This window comes from Panthera tigris, chromosome E1 (assembly GCF_018350195.1).
Source record: "Panthera tigris isolate Pti1 chromosome E1, P.tigris_Pti1_mat1.1, whole genome shotgun sequence".
Classification (NCBI taxonomy): Eukaryota; Metazoa; Chordata; class Mammalia; order Carnivora; family Felidae; genus Panthera; species Panthera tigris.
The window spans coordinates 55,233,872-55,247,952 of NC_056673.1; the positions used below are offsets into that span (position 1 = coordinate 55,233,872).

General features: G+C 50.7%; 1 protein-coding gene across 6 annotated transcripts; it reads right to left on the minus strand.

Moving 5' to 3' along the window:
- Positions 1-429: 429 nt before the first annotated feature.
- On the minus strand, positions 430-13,462 carry SLC25A19 (solute carrier family 25 member 19). Of its 6 annotated transcripts, none has more exons than XM_007091246.3 (8): positions 13,388-13,437; positions 12,833-12,888; positions 9,984-10,153; positions 9,660-9,815; positions 8,138-8,308; positions 3,271-3,454; positions 2,556-2,686; positions 430-998 (listed from the first exon to the last, which is right to left on the minus strand). In XM_007091246.3, exons 3-8 carry the CDS (start codon positions 10,113-10,115, stop codon positions 816-818), a joined length of 957 nt encoding a protein of 318 aa, XP_007091308.1. In that variant the 5' UTR covers positions 10,116-10,153; positions 12,833-12,888; positions 13,388-13,437; the 3' UTR covers positions 430-815. The 6 variants fall into 6 exon arrangements, with proteins under 6 accessions (XP_007091308.1, XP_015397121.1, XP_042822658.1 ...); XM_015541635.2 differs by having other exon boundaries at positions 12,838-12,888; positions 13,388-13,429; XM_042966724.1 differs by having other exon boundaries at positions 12,796-12,888; positions 13,388-13,424.
- Positions 13,463-14,081: the final 619 nt, after the last annotated feature.

Sequence of the window (14,081 nt, forward strand, 5' to 3'; positions counted from 1 at the left end):
CAACTGGCTCAGCTGCAAGCTTCCCCCCACCCCACGGAAGAGGAGTGATCCCAGGTAGACTAGGGAGAAGGGCCCCCATCTTCACCCACAGTCCTTCCCATCAGCACAACCCCCCACTGCCTTCAGGCTGCTGGGACCTGCCTACCACCCCCCCCCCCTGCCGCCCCCAGAGGCCCTCAGCTGTGCTCCGTTGTCCAGGGGAGAGAACAGCCTGAGTGGAAATTGAGACATGAAGATCTGGGCATGGGGTGCGGGCGGGGGGGCGGTTATAAAGTGACCAGTTCTTCCCCCAGAACTAGAAGCAAAGTTGTGTGAGGAATGCAACTACTTAGAAAAATGGCATCTGAGGAAGGCAACGGTCCCCTCCCTCACACTTTGTGAGGAGGGATGATGAGGAAGGGAAGATGGGAATGAGATTAAGGAATGTGCTTGTAGCTTCAATGTGTATTAAATTAGTTGGTGGGAGTAAGAGCCTACACGTGAGGACCGGGCCTCTGCCAAGGGCCCAATCCCAGCCTTCGTGCTCGGGCCACGGCCCCACCCAGAGCAGGGACAGTTCTCTGGGTGGAAGGGGCTAAGAACACAGGGTAGCAGCTGCTGCCTTTCCTGTGAGCACGGGCTACAGAGGAACCACCGCAAACTCCTCGGACCAGCGTGGCCGTGTCCCCACAGACCAAGTCCCGTGTGCTCTCCTTGCCCTTCTGGTGACAGACACGCTGGCTGGCAGGGATGGAGCGGGCGGCAGCTCTCAGTGCAACACAAGGTCGTAGATGAGCCTGCCTTCCTTCGGGAGGTTGCCCTTCCTGCCCTCGGGCCTAGCTGTCCGCCTTCTTCATGTGGTGGAAGAGGTTACAGAAGAGCTCATACCAGAAGAACACGAAGCCGGTGGAGAGAGCAGCCTTCAGCAGGCTGGGGGACAGGCCCTTGAAGAAGCCCCTTGGGCCTTCCTCTCGAAGCACCTGCCGGGCACAATCCAGGAGGCCCTTGTAGCTGCGAACCTGGGGAGAGGAACAGGGAGGGTACTTGGTGGAGGGCAGAAGAAGAGCTCAACACGTGGGTGTTGGCTCTACTCTTTTGTCAGCCCGGCACCCGGCACATCAAGCTCCCAATAAACACTTGCTGGACAAAGAGATGACAAGGCAAAAAGGACAGAAAGGTAGACCTTTTCTTTCTCTTCCAAGTGGACTAATAATTCAGACTGAACAGATGTACCTAGAAATCAGCACTGGACAGAGCTCCTACTGACTGCGCCTCTTAAGGACCCTCTTCCCAAAGGCGCCTCCAACCCTTTATCCCATCCCACCTGGTTCCCTTTGGGTGGTTGATCTGAATCTAGCCCTTGTTAGCTTTAGCCTCCAGTCTGGCCTTCTCAGTTGACCACATATTGCTGCCAGACTCGCGTCCCCAAGACACAGCTCCCTCCAAATCTCCAGTAACTCCCCGTGGTGTTGGCAGTGGTATTATAAAGAACCAAGGGGTGCCTGGCTGGCTCAGTTGGTAAAGTATGCAACTCTTAATCTCAGGGTTGTGAGTTCAAGCCCCACGTGAAGTGAAGAAAGACGAAGGAAAGAAAGAAAGAAAGAAAGAAAGAAAGAAAGAAAGAAAGAAAGAAAAGAAAGAAAGAAAGAAAGAAAGAAAGAAAGAAAGAAAGAAAGAGAAAAGAAGGAAAGAAAGAAAAAGAGAAGAGGAAAGGGGAAGGGGAAGGAAGGGAAGGGATCAAGTCCACACTCCGTGGCCTGTATTCAGAGTGTTGCTCCATTTGGCCTCAACTTCCCTCCCTGATCTGTCGTCATCCACCACCGGTCCTCCCACAAAACCAGCCACACAGTCTGTTAGAAGCAGGGCCTAGCTCCTCTGCCCTGGGCTCTCGCCAACTGTCCAAACTCAAACCGTCCTTTCAGGACAAGGAGGAAAAAGGAGGTTATAAAAACCTTGTGAACAGCTCCATATTTGTTAAAATGTATACACGTATGTTTATGCAAAGAAACAAACCTAGAGCCAAAGATTCTGCATGATTGCTACCTGTGGGCAGGTGGCGTTGGGAGTTATGTGTGATTTTAATCTTTCCGTCTAGCAGACTTCTCTGAATTTCCTACAAAGATATATTACAACTAACTCCATTCTTTCCCTTCCCTCAAGTAAGAAATGCTCCCGCCCTTCCCTGACTCCCAATCCATCCCACCCCTCTCTTCTGGGTGAAGAATGAATCCATGTATGAGTCGATCAGATTTAATTCATTCCTCTCCAGGAACCACTACAGAATAAAGCAAACAACTCTATGTGCCGGTGGGAGTCTCCTTCTCCGTGTTCTTTAGTATTTTGGGGACCTTTCTCTGGCCCAAACTGAATCGAACACTTTTTAAGAGCAAACACCGAGTTCTCCTTCACCTGGATCGTCCCACAGTGCCCAACATGCACGGGGCTTTGTGTGTGGCTTTCCCGCATTTCTGGGGGTCCCCAGGGACAGGTCGGGGATGACAGAGCTGTGGGGCCTAATGCTGCCCAATGGGCAGGTGAGGGACAAGACTCAGAGCTCTCTGAGGGGGACGGCTCACCTGGCCAAAGGAGGCTCGGGCCTGCTCAAACCCTCCGACCTGCAGCCGTTTCTTGAAGAGGTCCAGGGGGTACGTGAGGGCCTTGCTGATGACTCCGGCTCCACCGCCACAGAGCAGGTTTTTGAGGTTCTCTGAATCAAAGTGGGATTGAGGGGGATAAAGGAGAGAAGTGTTATCGGGGGCAGACAAGTTCAAGGTCAAGAGCCTAGCCCTCCACCATGAAACAAAGACCCACCAGCACCCTGAGTCTCTGAGGAGAACCACACACAGCCATGTTGGGGAAGAGTGACAATGAGAATGGAACAGAAGTGAGGGCTTGCTGTCTGCCGTGTGACTCGGTTCAAGGCTCGGGAGGGACCAGGACGCCCACCGCTCTTCCCATCCTCCTCAAACAAGAACCAAACAAAAGACACAACCAAAACCAGGCTGCGTGTAAGTGGGACCTCAGGCAAAAATGAAAACCATGACCAAAGTCAGAAATAAATTTTGACGGTGCCACCGATGGGGTGGCAAGATCCGAAAGCGAGGGGGGGTCTACAAGCAGCGAGACTGGTTTGGTTGGCTGGGTGTATTACAGAGCAAGGTCTGGAGAGCGGGATGTCTTAGCTTCTGACAGGAAGCCCTTCTTTCCCAGGTGGTTCAGAAGGAGATGTTCTGGCTGGGGGGAGGGGGTGCAGCGGAGACCCAGCTTCCCTTCGTGTGAGGGCTGTCTCACCGTTTTTCCTTCCCTCAGCAGGCATGACCCACTCATGAACGTGCTTCAGGGCGTTATAAAAGGAGAACTGGAAGCCGGCGTAGGGGAAGATGGCGATCAAGGTGGGGTTCAAGCCTTTGTAGAAGACCAAGGGGCCTTCGGTCCTGTACATGGTCACCACGGCGTCTCGAAGGGTTTTATACACCTGGACAGACATGTGCAGCTCGAGTGAGCGTGGGTGCCGGTTTAGCCCTAGAACACCGCCCATCACATGCATCTCCCCTCATCGAAAATCCCAGCTGCCAGGAGCATTACTTGTCCTGCCAAGAGGACAGAGAAAATATTGGACAAAAACTTCAACGGTGGGGTTTTCCAGCAACAACCTTTCTAGCTCTTTACAAAACTCGTCTGTCTGCACAAGTGCACACAAGAATGTGCCCAAAGACAGCTGCCACAGTGTCCCGCACAAGAGCAAAGACGCAATGTCCACCCCTGGGCACAGGACGTCAAAAGAACACAGAGCAGCTGTTAAAACGCCATCTATGCGGCTGATAAGGGATCATCCCCCAAGTAGACAGCTAAATGAGCACAGCGGGATGCAGAACAGGTATGGTGCTTGTGGAGGAAAAAAACTATGCAGAGATTATCCTGCACAAAGATCCACAGGAAGCAAGGAAGGGCGAGCATTACCTCCATGCGGGGAAAGGTGGGGGCAGGGGAAGAGGGAGATTCACCATTTTAGATTCTCTGGGTGTTTGCCAGGTGCATATATTTAACCTTTCGTGAACTGTCAGCAGGCCATCTCCACGTAGGAAGACAACAGGACACGGATTTTCCTTCTACTCAACATATACTCTCTGCAGTGGACCAGAGGGGGTTGTGGGCGCAGCGAGGCACGGCCCAGACAGGGCAGCTGAGGGAGTCACTCTGCACAGAGAAGGGAGGACCCTGGCCGCCTCCTCACCACTTGGCTCCCAGACGCTGGCAGCCACACTGAAGGATTTCGCCCCGGGGGATGTCCACGAAAGGGCCAGGACTCAGAGGAAGGCCATGAGGCAACAAGCCTGCCATGCACCCACAGTCTCACTCTGCTTCCCTGTGCCCCCTTTAACACCAGGCTGGCAGCCAAGGGACACACACATCTGAGGAAAGCCTTCATAAACAACGGAGACCAGGGGCACCTGGCTGGCTCAGTCAGTAGAGTGTGCGACTCTTGATTTCAGGGTCATGAGTTGGAGACCCACGTTGGGCATAAAGATGACTTAAAAAAAACAAAAAAAAACAAAAATAAAAAACCCAGAAAACATAATGATCGATGGGAGGCACAGAAATCATCTGGAAGGAAGAAACAGTATAGACAAAAGAAGAAAACTAAGGGAAATGGAAACCAACCACAGAATTGGAAGTGATATTCTCAGGCCACAGAGAAGGGATCACCTCTGTGATATTTTTAAAAGAGGTAAGGGGAACGCCTGGGTGGCTCAGTCGGTTAAGCGTCCGACTTTGGCTTAGGTCATGATCTTGCGGTTTGTGAGTTTGAGCCCCTCATCGGACTGTCTGGTGTCAGTGTGGAGCCCACTTTGGATCCTCTGTCCCCCCCCCCCCCACCCCTCCCCAGCTTTCGTGCTCTCTCTCTTTCAAAAATAAATAAGCATTAAAAAAAAAAAAAAAAGGTAAGCTTCAGAGAACAAGACAAGCTCTTGAGAGAAAAATCTTTGTGAGTTTGAATTGGGCAAAGATTTCTTAGATAAAATACCCAAAGCAAAATCCATAAAAGAACAAATTGATAAACTGGACCTTACCAAATTAAAAGCATCTTCAAAAGAGACTATAAGAGACAGGGGCACCTGGGTGGCTCAGTTGGTTGAGCATCTGACTGCGGGTCAGGTCATGGTCTCATGGTCTGTGGGTTCGAGTCCTGCGTCGGGCTCGCTGCAAAGCCCGCTTCAGATCCTCTGTCCAGTGTGTCCAGGAAAAAGGTCTGGACTAAAGGGTCCAGGAAGTACCCAACACAACAAATGACAGAGGGACCAGTGCACGTCACTGGTAAACTTCTAGAATGCCAGGAATCAGGAAGGGATCCTGAAAGCTCCCAAGGCAGGAAGGGTGATAGTTTCATATAAAGGGTCATTAATCAGAGTGATTCTGGACTTCTCCCCAGCAACACTGAGAGCTACCTAGAATTCTATACCCAAATCATGAGTCAAGTGTAAGTAAGGGTCAAATTAAGGCATTTTCTATCAAGGCTTCTCTAAAGAAGCCATATCTCATGTTGTGCTCCACCAAAATGAGGGATTAATCAAGAGAAGACACAGGACCCAGCAAGAGAATTTCTAACAGAACAGCTGGCAACAGTCCTGGGACAAAGAGTCCACACTGAAGCCAGAGGGTGAAGGCTGCCAGAGTGGAGGACTCCAGAAGAGGCTCTGTAATAAAGTGGGACAGATGGCCACAGGCTGACCCTATCAAGAGGATAACTTCGTGATGAGCATGCAGAAAGCTAAACAAATAAAATACAAGGCAATCACTAACTTCAGGCAAGACAAAAATATAAAAGAAAATGTAATCATAATGTATTTCAAGGCTCAGCAATAACATTTACATAATCATATCTGCAAGACACTGATATTGATCTAGCCAAAATCTAGAAATCAGGTATACTGTAATCAGACAAAGGAGGAAACACAAGCACACGAGGGTGATGGTAAAGAGGTAAACTCTCATCTTCCACAGTAGCCATCAAGAGTTACTGTCTGTAATTTAAAAATTAGAAAGAAAAAGAGACAGGGCGCCTGGGTGGCTCAGTCAGTTGAGTGACCGACTTTGGCTCAGGTCACGATCTTACAGTTTGTGAGTTCGAGCCCCGCGTCGGGCTCTGTGCTGATGGCTTAGAGCCTGAAGCCTGCCTCAGATTCTATGTCTCCCTCTCTCTGCCCCTTCCCTGCTCATGCTCTGTCTCTCCGTCTCTCAAAAATGAATAAACGTTAAAAAAATTTTTTTAAATAAAATAAAAAAAGAAAGAAAAAGAGACAGAGATGTAGAAGGTTAAGCATGCTATGAAGAATTAGGAAGTAAATAATGGAAGAAGAGGCACGAGTATTAAAGTGGTTGCCTCTTGGGGACTGGAATCAGGGTGGCTGGTGTTTTCTTTATAATTCATGCAGAACCACCAGACTTTTTAACCTATATTGCTGATTAAGAAACATTTTAGGGGTGCCTGGGTGGCTCAGTCGGTTAAGCATCTGACTTCAGCTCAGGTCATGATCTCGTGGTCTGTGATTCAAGCCCCACCTCAGGCTCTGTGGTGACAGCTCAGAGCCTGGAGCCTATTTCAGACTCTACGTCTCCCTTTCTCTGTCCCTCCCCTGCTCGTGCCCTGTCTCTCTCTCTCTCTCCTTCAAAAATAAGATAAAAACATTAAAAAAAAGATGTTACCAAAAAAACCAGAAACATTTTAAAGTTGAGGATTTACACCATGGCCACTACTGATCTGCAGCTTTTTAAAAAAAATTTTTTTAGTGTTTTATTTATTTTTGAGAGAGAGAGAGAGAGAGAGACAGACAGAGCATGAGCAGGGCAGGGGCAGAGAGAGAGGGGGACACAGAATCTGAAACAGGCTCCAGGCTCTGAGCTGTCAGCACAGAGCCCGACATAGGGCTCGAACCCACGGACCGCGAGATCATGACCTGAGCCAAAGTTGGACCCTCAACTGACCTAGCCACCCAGGCGCCCCTGATCTGCAGCTCTTAAACAGATCTTTTCCATTCACTTTTGCACACAGATGATTTCCTGATCATTCCAGAATCTAGAATCCGCATCTCAATCACCTTAGCTAGAGGTAATAAGCTGTTCTTTCTCTTATTTTTTCCTTCTCACAGACTTCTTTTAATTTATTACTGAAGTATAATTGACATACAATGGTATATTAGTTTCAAGGTGCACCTTCTCATAGATTTTTTTTTTTCCCCTAAAGGCTGGGCAGTCACGGAAGAGGACTCTAGCATCCCAGAGCAGGGAAGGTGATGGAGTGTCATCCCTCGTTTTTCCTCATCCCCGCAGCCACCATGTTGCTGAGGTCTGTCTGTCTTTTCCATCTACAAACACCTTTCATCCCCATCTCTCTGCTCAGTGCCTAGGGCCCCTCATCTCATTTCCCCATTAGGAGAAACCTCTATTTCCCACTGAAGTGCCATACAGAGGGATCTAGTTCTCATGCTCCATTCATGAGCTCGCAGGTTGTTCCCAGGGCACTTTGCCCTTCTGAACCACAAAAGTCATCAGGATGTCTCTTGAACAAAAGGGCTTCACCAACCCAGCATCTCCAGCCCAGGCAACACCAAGAACCAGCAGAACTGAAACCACAGTTATTCTTAAGCAGAGCGTCATTCCCCACCCTAAAGCAGAAGGGAGACGGAAAAATTCTTCCGTTGAGAAGAATCGGGTTGAGCATGGGCACACGCGCACATACACGTGCACGCACACGTACTGCTGTTCTTATGTAAGTCCAGGAAACAGAGATTACGGTGGGGGGCTCTATTTCAGGATTTAATCCCTCCCTTTCACTCAGTAAGTTCTTCCTGGAATCTGACTCAAACTTTCGGCGTAAACCAAAAACAACTCTCACAATAACCCAGCAATACGATCTCAAGTCTCACTCTCCCGGACGCCCTCACCGTCCAGCCTGCTGTTCAGGATTTGTTCTGTCTCCCACGTGAGGCTGTGAGCACCCTGCACGGGGCTCAGCACAGTTACGGGTGTCACAGATGGACCAGCGGAGGGGACGCACTCCCTCCGGGTGCTCCCACTTTGTTTCCTCTAAGGAAAAGAGCCCCACCTCCTGGACCACCTTCGGCGACTCATTCCCGCCTCCTCTGGCCCGGCCACTCACCTTGGGCTCACCCTGAGCTGCAAAGCGGGTGCGCAGGACGTCCACAGGGTGCACGGCGAGGGTGGCCGTGCTGGCAGACAGGCCTCCGCACACAAAGTGCACTGAGAAGTCGCGGGCATCGTACTTGCTGGCTCTGTGCACCAGCTCGGTCAGCAGTTCAAACGACAGAAACTGCAAAGAGCACGTGACAAAGTTACTGACAACCCCGCCACCCGAAACGCCACCATGATCCGCGCGCGGCCCGGTTCTACAGGCGAGGAAATATTCTTAGGCAGCGACGGGACACGATAAATATCTGATTTTGTTCAGAGCACAAATGCCATTTTCTATTCACATTTTCTACTGTGAGGAGAGCCAGATATCCAAAGGGTTAAGAAAATATATGAGAAAAAATTTTACATCAGAAAGTTCTACTCCTCAACTGAGTTTCCTCAGAACCAGGCAAGCAAGGCCCTTATTTGATTCTCGGTGGGCAACCCTGGGGCTCACCTGGCGGGGGCACCGTTTGACAGACGTTCTGCCCTGGAGCAGAAATTCTCTTGGGAGAATTCCACATGTTCCATATTCTATGGCGTAAACCCGCTTTGCTCAGATCTTCCCCAGCCAACTCAGATGGGCCAGGGTCCCGAGAGCACGCTGCTGTATTTACTCATCACGCTGCGGTACCTGAGTGCCAGCCGCTGAGGCTGAAAGGCACGGGCGCGTCAACTCATGAGCTCCCGACCCGAGCCATCGCTGTGATGTCATAGGAAAAGCAGGCAGGGACTGCTCGGGCCCCAGCTGCCCAGGTGGGCATCCCGGCTCGGCTGCCTTTCCAGCTAGTGACTTTGGTTGGGGTCATTACCTAAGCTCTCTCTGCCTGGTCTTCCGTCTATAACACAGGAGTGACCACAGAACACCCCTCAAAGCGCTTAAAGCAGAGCCTGGCTCACCATTAGCACCACACGCAGGCAGCCTACTACCACCACTCCGACCGTACGGCTGCAAGCCATCCGCCACGAAATCAACCGGCACCAGCCGCACGAATGTGTGAACAAAAGTCAAGGAGCCTGAATTCTCATCCTGGCCCCACCACTTCCAGGCTGTGTGGCCTCTGGCGGCTCGCTGACCCTCTCTGTGATCCACGTAACGTCTATTCTACCTTCCTCACAATGCTGCTGGGAAGTCTAAAGGAAGCACAGATGTGAAAATGCTATTTTGAAAAAATGCAAAGATTTGTATCGCCCTTTGCCAAGCATGGCGTCAAGACAGTCTCCTAGGGGCAACATCTAATATTCAGTCGGTGCAAAGTGCCCGCGGTGGGGAGGAGGTGCGCAAGGGAATACCCGTGGTATAACTCAGTCTGACTGTCTTCAATTTCAGACTTCAAACTTCAGGTAGTTTCGCAGTTAAGACAAGTAAGAAGTGTGGTGACCGCTCCTGCTGCCCTACCCAGACAGGGTCCCTGCAGGCCCCACCCTCCCTGTGTTCCTCTATTGAACAACTCCAACCCAGGGGCCTGGCCCGTTCCCCTGCCACCTACTTGGACAGCTCCATAGCCTATAGAGAGAAGCTGGGCTGGGATGTGTCCTTTCCAGAATGCTGTCGGGCCTTCCTCCAGCAAAATCTGTCTCGCAGCCTGGAGGATCCCGTGGTATTTTGCACCGGGATCACTGCGAGACAGGCGCTCAATCTGAAGCTAGGGATCAAAATTGAAAAAGTCAGGACAACAGGAGCAGGTGTGGGGTGAGAAGGAGAACTTTCAGAAAAGGTTAACAAAGGCAGCTAAGTGCTTCTCTTTGACAAAACTCCAAGAAGAGAGAACTTGCCCTCTAGCCCATTATGTGCAATGAGGGGAAAAAGGTACCTGGAAACGGATCTTGATGACATCCAAGGGGCTGATCATCACCCGCGTGACAAGTCCAGACACAGACCCAGCCACCGCCACCTCGGAACTGGAGATATTCCTGCCATCAGCTTGGGGGTCATAGCCAACCATCCCTGCCCCTGGCCCATACAACGTCCATCAGTTTCAGGCTGCAAGCAAGAGACGTGGAGTAAACACCAGAGCAAGTCTTAGGGTCTCTGCTCATATGCCACCTCCTCAGAGCAGTCCTCCCGGACCATTCCATCTAAAACAGCACCTACATGCCCTCTTGTCCCCTCGCCCTGCTTTAGTTTTCTTTATGGCATTAGCACACTGGATGTTTATTCTGCACGCTTCTTGTCACCCTCCCCCTCTGGAATGTGAGCCCGTGAAAATGTGGCCTGGCTTCCATTTGCCCATCCCTGTATTTCCAGTGCCTGGAACAGAGCCCAGCATGGTGAGTGGTCATATTTGTTAACTGAATGAACAAACAGGCTTGGGCGGAAATCATTCACTTCCAGAGATCAGCTTGCTTTCCAAGACACCTGGCTTTATGGCCAACTCCCATCTAAGGTAAAGTCCCAGGCTGAGCCAGCATGACAGCAGATGAGCATGGAGGGAGACGTCAGACACGCAGGCCCCAGGAGCGGCCCATGGGACTCTCCAACAAGCCAACGTGATCCCAAGGAAGAGCCCAGAGACTTCTTAGCTTTCTCCATTGCCTCCCCAGCTGCAGCAATGGGGGGGGGGGGCTGCTAGGCTTTGAAATGATACTTCCCGGCCCACCCAATCCCTACCGACCTCGACCTCACCCTGGACCTCTCTTCAGCCACTGCAATCAGGGTGGGCTCCGCTCCGGACAAGTTTCTGGAAAACACTGCTTGAGTTCCTACTGCCAGCCTTCCCTCTGCATCTACTGTCCCCCATGTCTGAAACACAGTGGCTCTTCCCCACCTCATATGCCCCCACTCACTCTTCCCCCGTAGCTCCTCCCCCTGCACCAGGGCTCAGCTAAAGAGCATCCCCGCCACGGACCGGACTCACGTCCTCTCTAGCATTCACAGCACTCGCTCTGGTTGAGAACCACTGTTCTCAAGAAACACTAGCAATGGTGTATAAAATGGCATGCATTACATCACTCTTTGTAAAACTGGATGCATAAATACACTAAGTCACATCCAAGCAATGGACTCGTACGTCGCCATGAAGAAGAACGAGCCAGAGTGATACGCACACTTGAAAAGATGTCCATAATACACTGAAACGTGAGGCAAAAAAAAAAAGCAGGTTTCAAAACAGCATGTCTAGCAAAACCCCATTTTTGCAAAAGTAAACCAGCAAGACCTATGACACTGTGTATGGTAGTAGACAGCACCGGGTAAAGTCTGGAACAGTGCACCCGCCAACAGGCTGGTTAAGATTACCTTTACGGGAAGGGTTGGGAAAGGAAGACAGAAAATACATCTCTCCCTTTCTCTTTCTTTTTTTTAATGTTTCTTTTACTTCTGGGAGAGAGAGAGGAGAGAGAGTGTGTGCGTGCACGTGCGTGAGCAGGGGAGGGACAGAGAGAGAGGGAGACAGAGGTTCTGCAGTGGGCTCCGGACAGCAGACAGCCCAATGTGGGGCTCGAACTCACAAAACATGAGACCATGACCTGAGCCATAGTCAGACGCTTAACCGACTGAGCCACCCAGGCACTCCTCTCCCTTTTTGTTTACACAATTCTATATCATACGAATTTGTTACAAAACTAAATATAAATGATTTTAGAAGGGACCACAGAACCAACCTAGTTTTTGAATACCAACAGTTACAATAAAGTCAGTGCCCACAGAGAGACAAGGTCCACCCCACCACTGATTCTTTTTCTCCTCTGGAACTCTGAGAGCCCCAAACTCACGCTTCTGAAAGTAGGAAAGTAGTGCTCCAATCCATCCTTAAAATTAACAAGGCATTTCCACGGGGCTCTCTCAGCAAAGTATTCTAAAATATTTTATTACAAGTCTAATGGTATGGGAGCACCTGGGTGACTCCAGTCAGTAGAGCATCCAACTCTTAATCTCAGGGTCATGAAGTCAATCCTCGCACTGGGCGCGGAGCCTACTTAAAAAGAAAAAAGTCTCAGGGCACCTGGGTGGCTCAGTCGTTTAAGCATCTGACTCTTGATTTCGGCTCAGGTCATGATCTCACAGTTCATGGGATCAAGCCCTGCATCAGAGTCTGCCCTGACAGTGTGGAACCTGTTTGGGATTCTCTATCTCCCTCTCTCCCTGTCCCTCCCCTCTCCCCCGCCCCTCTCAAAATAAATAAACATATATTAAAACAAAAACAAAAACAAAAAAAGCCTCATGATGTGAAACTGCCACCCCTCCAGGAATGTGTCCATTTCTCGGCACTTTCTTCCCCACACTCTCAAAGGAGGAGGGAGATCTGGTCTTGCCCACCAACTTCTGAGACGTTAATTCAAGCTGCTTCTCTCCAGGCACCTGTGAGAAACAGATGATTGACAGGCAAAACCTCGACTGCTGAGGTCTCACTGGGCAGGGTGAGCTCTCTGCCATCAGGAAGGGAATGAGGTATTTCTACAAATAAGCTGCTGTGCATAGCTGGACATAACATTAAATCTCATATCAATAAACTTGAGTTTAAGTTCTGCCTCCCTAGTACCCCCAGAGGCTTATTTAACCTGGGTTCCCATCCCTCTCCTGGAAAATGAGAATGATGTCCGCCCTGCCCAGCCCAGACTGGTGGGAGGATCATGCATGATAACATATGTGGTAAAGTTTTGTAAAAAAAGGTAAAAGTTTTATACACGTGAAAGGGCTGGTTAAATACAGTTCAGTAGTGACCTCACGTTTCCCGCTTGCTGGATTTCCTTCTTGTACCAGTAAGCCTTGATATTTATCTAGAGACAAAATAAAAATGAAATAGAGCTATACGCATGATATATAGACTAGAGCACCCAGAGGATGGGGGGCCGCTGGAGTGAGTGGCAGGGTGGATGGGGTGCGTGAGAGTTTGCCTTGGCCAGGCCATCCCCCTTCTCTTACTGCGGAAGCCCCTGAGATCGGATATGAATGGTGAGCTCGGGTGCCCGTGTGCCCAAGTGTTCAACGCGGGGGATGGGGGGATGTCCTCGCAGGTGTCCCCGCGTGTGGACGCAGGTGTCCAGGAGTGGCTCGGAGCGTCTTCTCCCCGAGTCCGAGAAGATGCCAGCCAAACAGGCACCCACGTGTATGGGTGTCCCGCGTGTGTGCGGTTTTGCCTCCTGCGCCGCTGAAGATGCTTCTTAGGTCAGGCGTGACACGAGTGCGTACAGACCCTGCTCCCTCGTGAGTGCTGGCGCGCGTGTGCGACCCCCGGGTCCCCAAACGCACGGTGAGGAAGAAGTAGAGGCCACTCACCCGGCACGAAGGGCGCGGCCCGGCTCCGCGCGCTTCTCTTCCTATCTACTCCAGCAGTCTCACAGCAACCCTAACTGAACTCGGCAGTAACTGACGGGCTCCGGGGCCAATCACTGCGCAGCTTCCGACATACGCCGGACCAATAGTTGCACAGTCGTAGAACCGCAACACCTCTCGCAAGGTGTAGCTGGGTAATGTAGTCCGCCGCTACGAAGGCGGGTCCCCGTGCAAGAAGTAGAGCTTTCTGGGAGATGTAGTCTCGCCGCGCGCGTGGCGCGTCCCCAAGTCAGGCTGCGCCCTTGGAGGTGTCGGCGCCAAGTGGTGTGTGGCTTTCGTCGTCCAACCGGCAGGTGGAAGCTTGGGGTGCGCTGAACTTGACCCGTTTTTCTCAAAACCCTCGTAGTCTCAGAACCCGGACAATCTAAACTTGGGAGAGATGGCGGGAAGTTTAGCTAAAACCTGGAGGATTTAGGAGTGAGACTAGATGGGTTTTTGAAACTAGGAAGAAGACGGCAGAAATGTAGAGGTTTTGTTTTCCCCTAGAGTTTATTATGCATAATTTCTCATTATAAAAATGATATAGAAATACATTACAGACCCTACAGAAAATGTAGAAACGAAGGGAGGAAGTGAGTCATACTACCACTCAAGCCAAGTAGCATCAGCGTTTTTTGCAGGACCGTATTCCCGATTT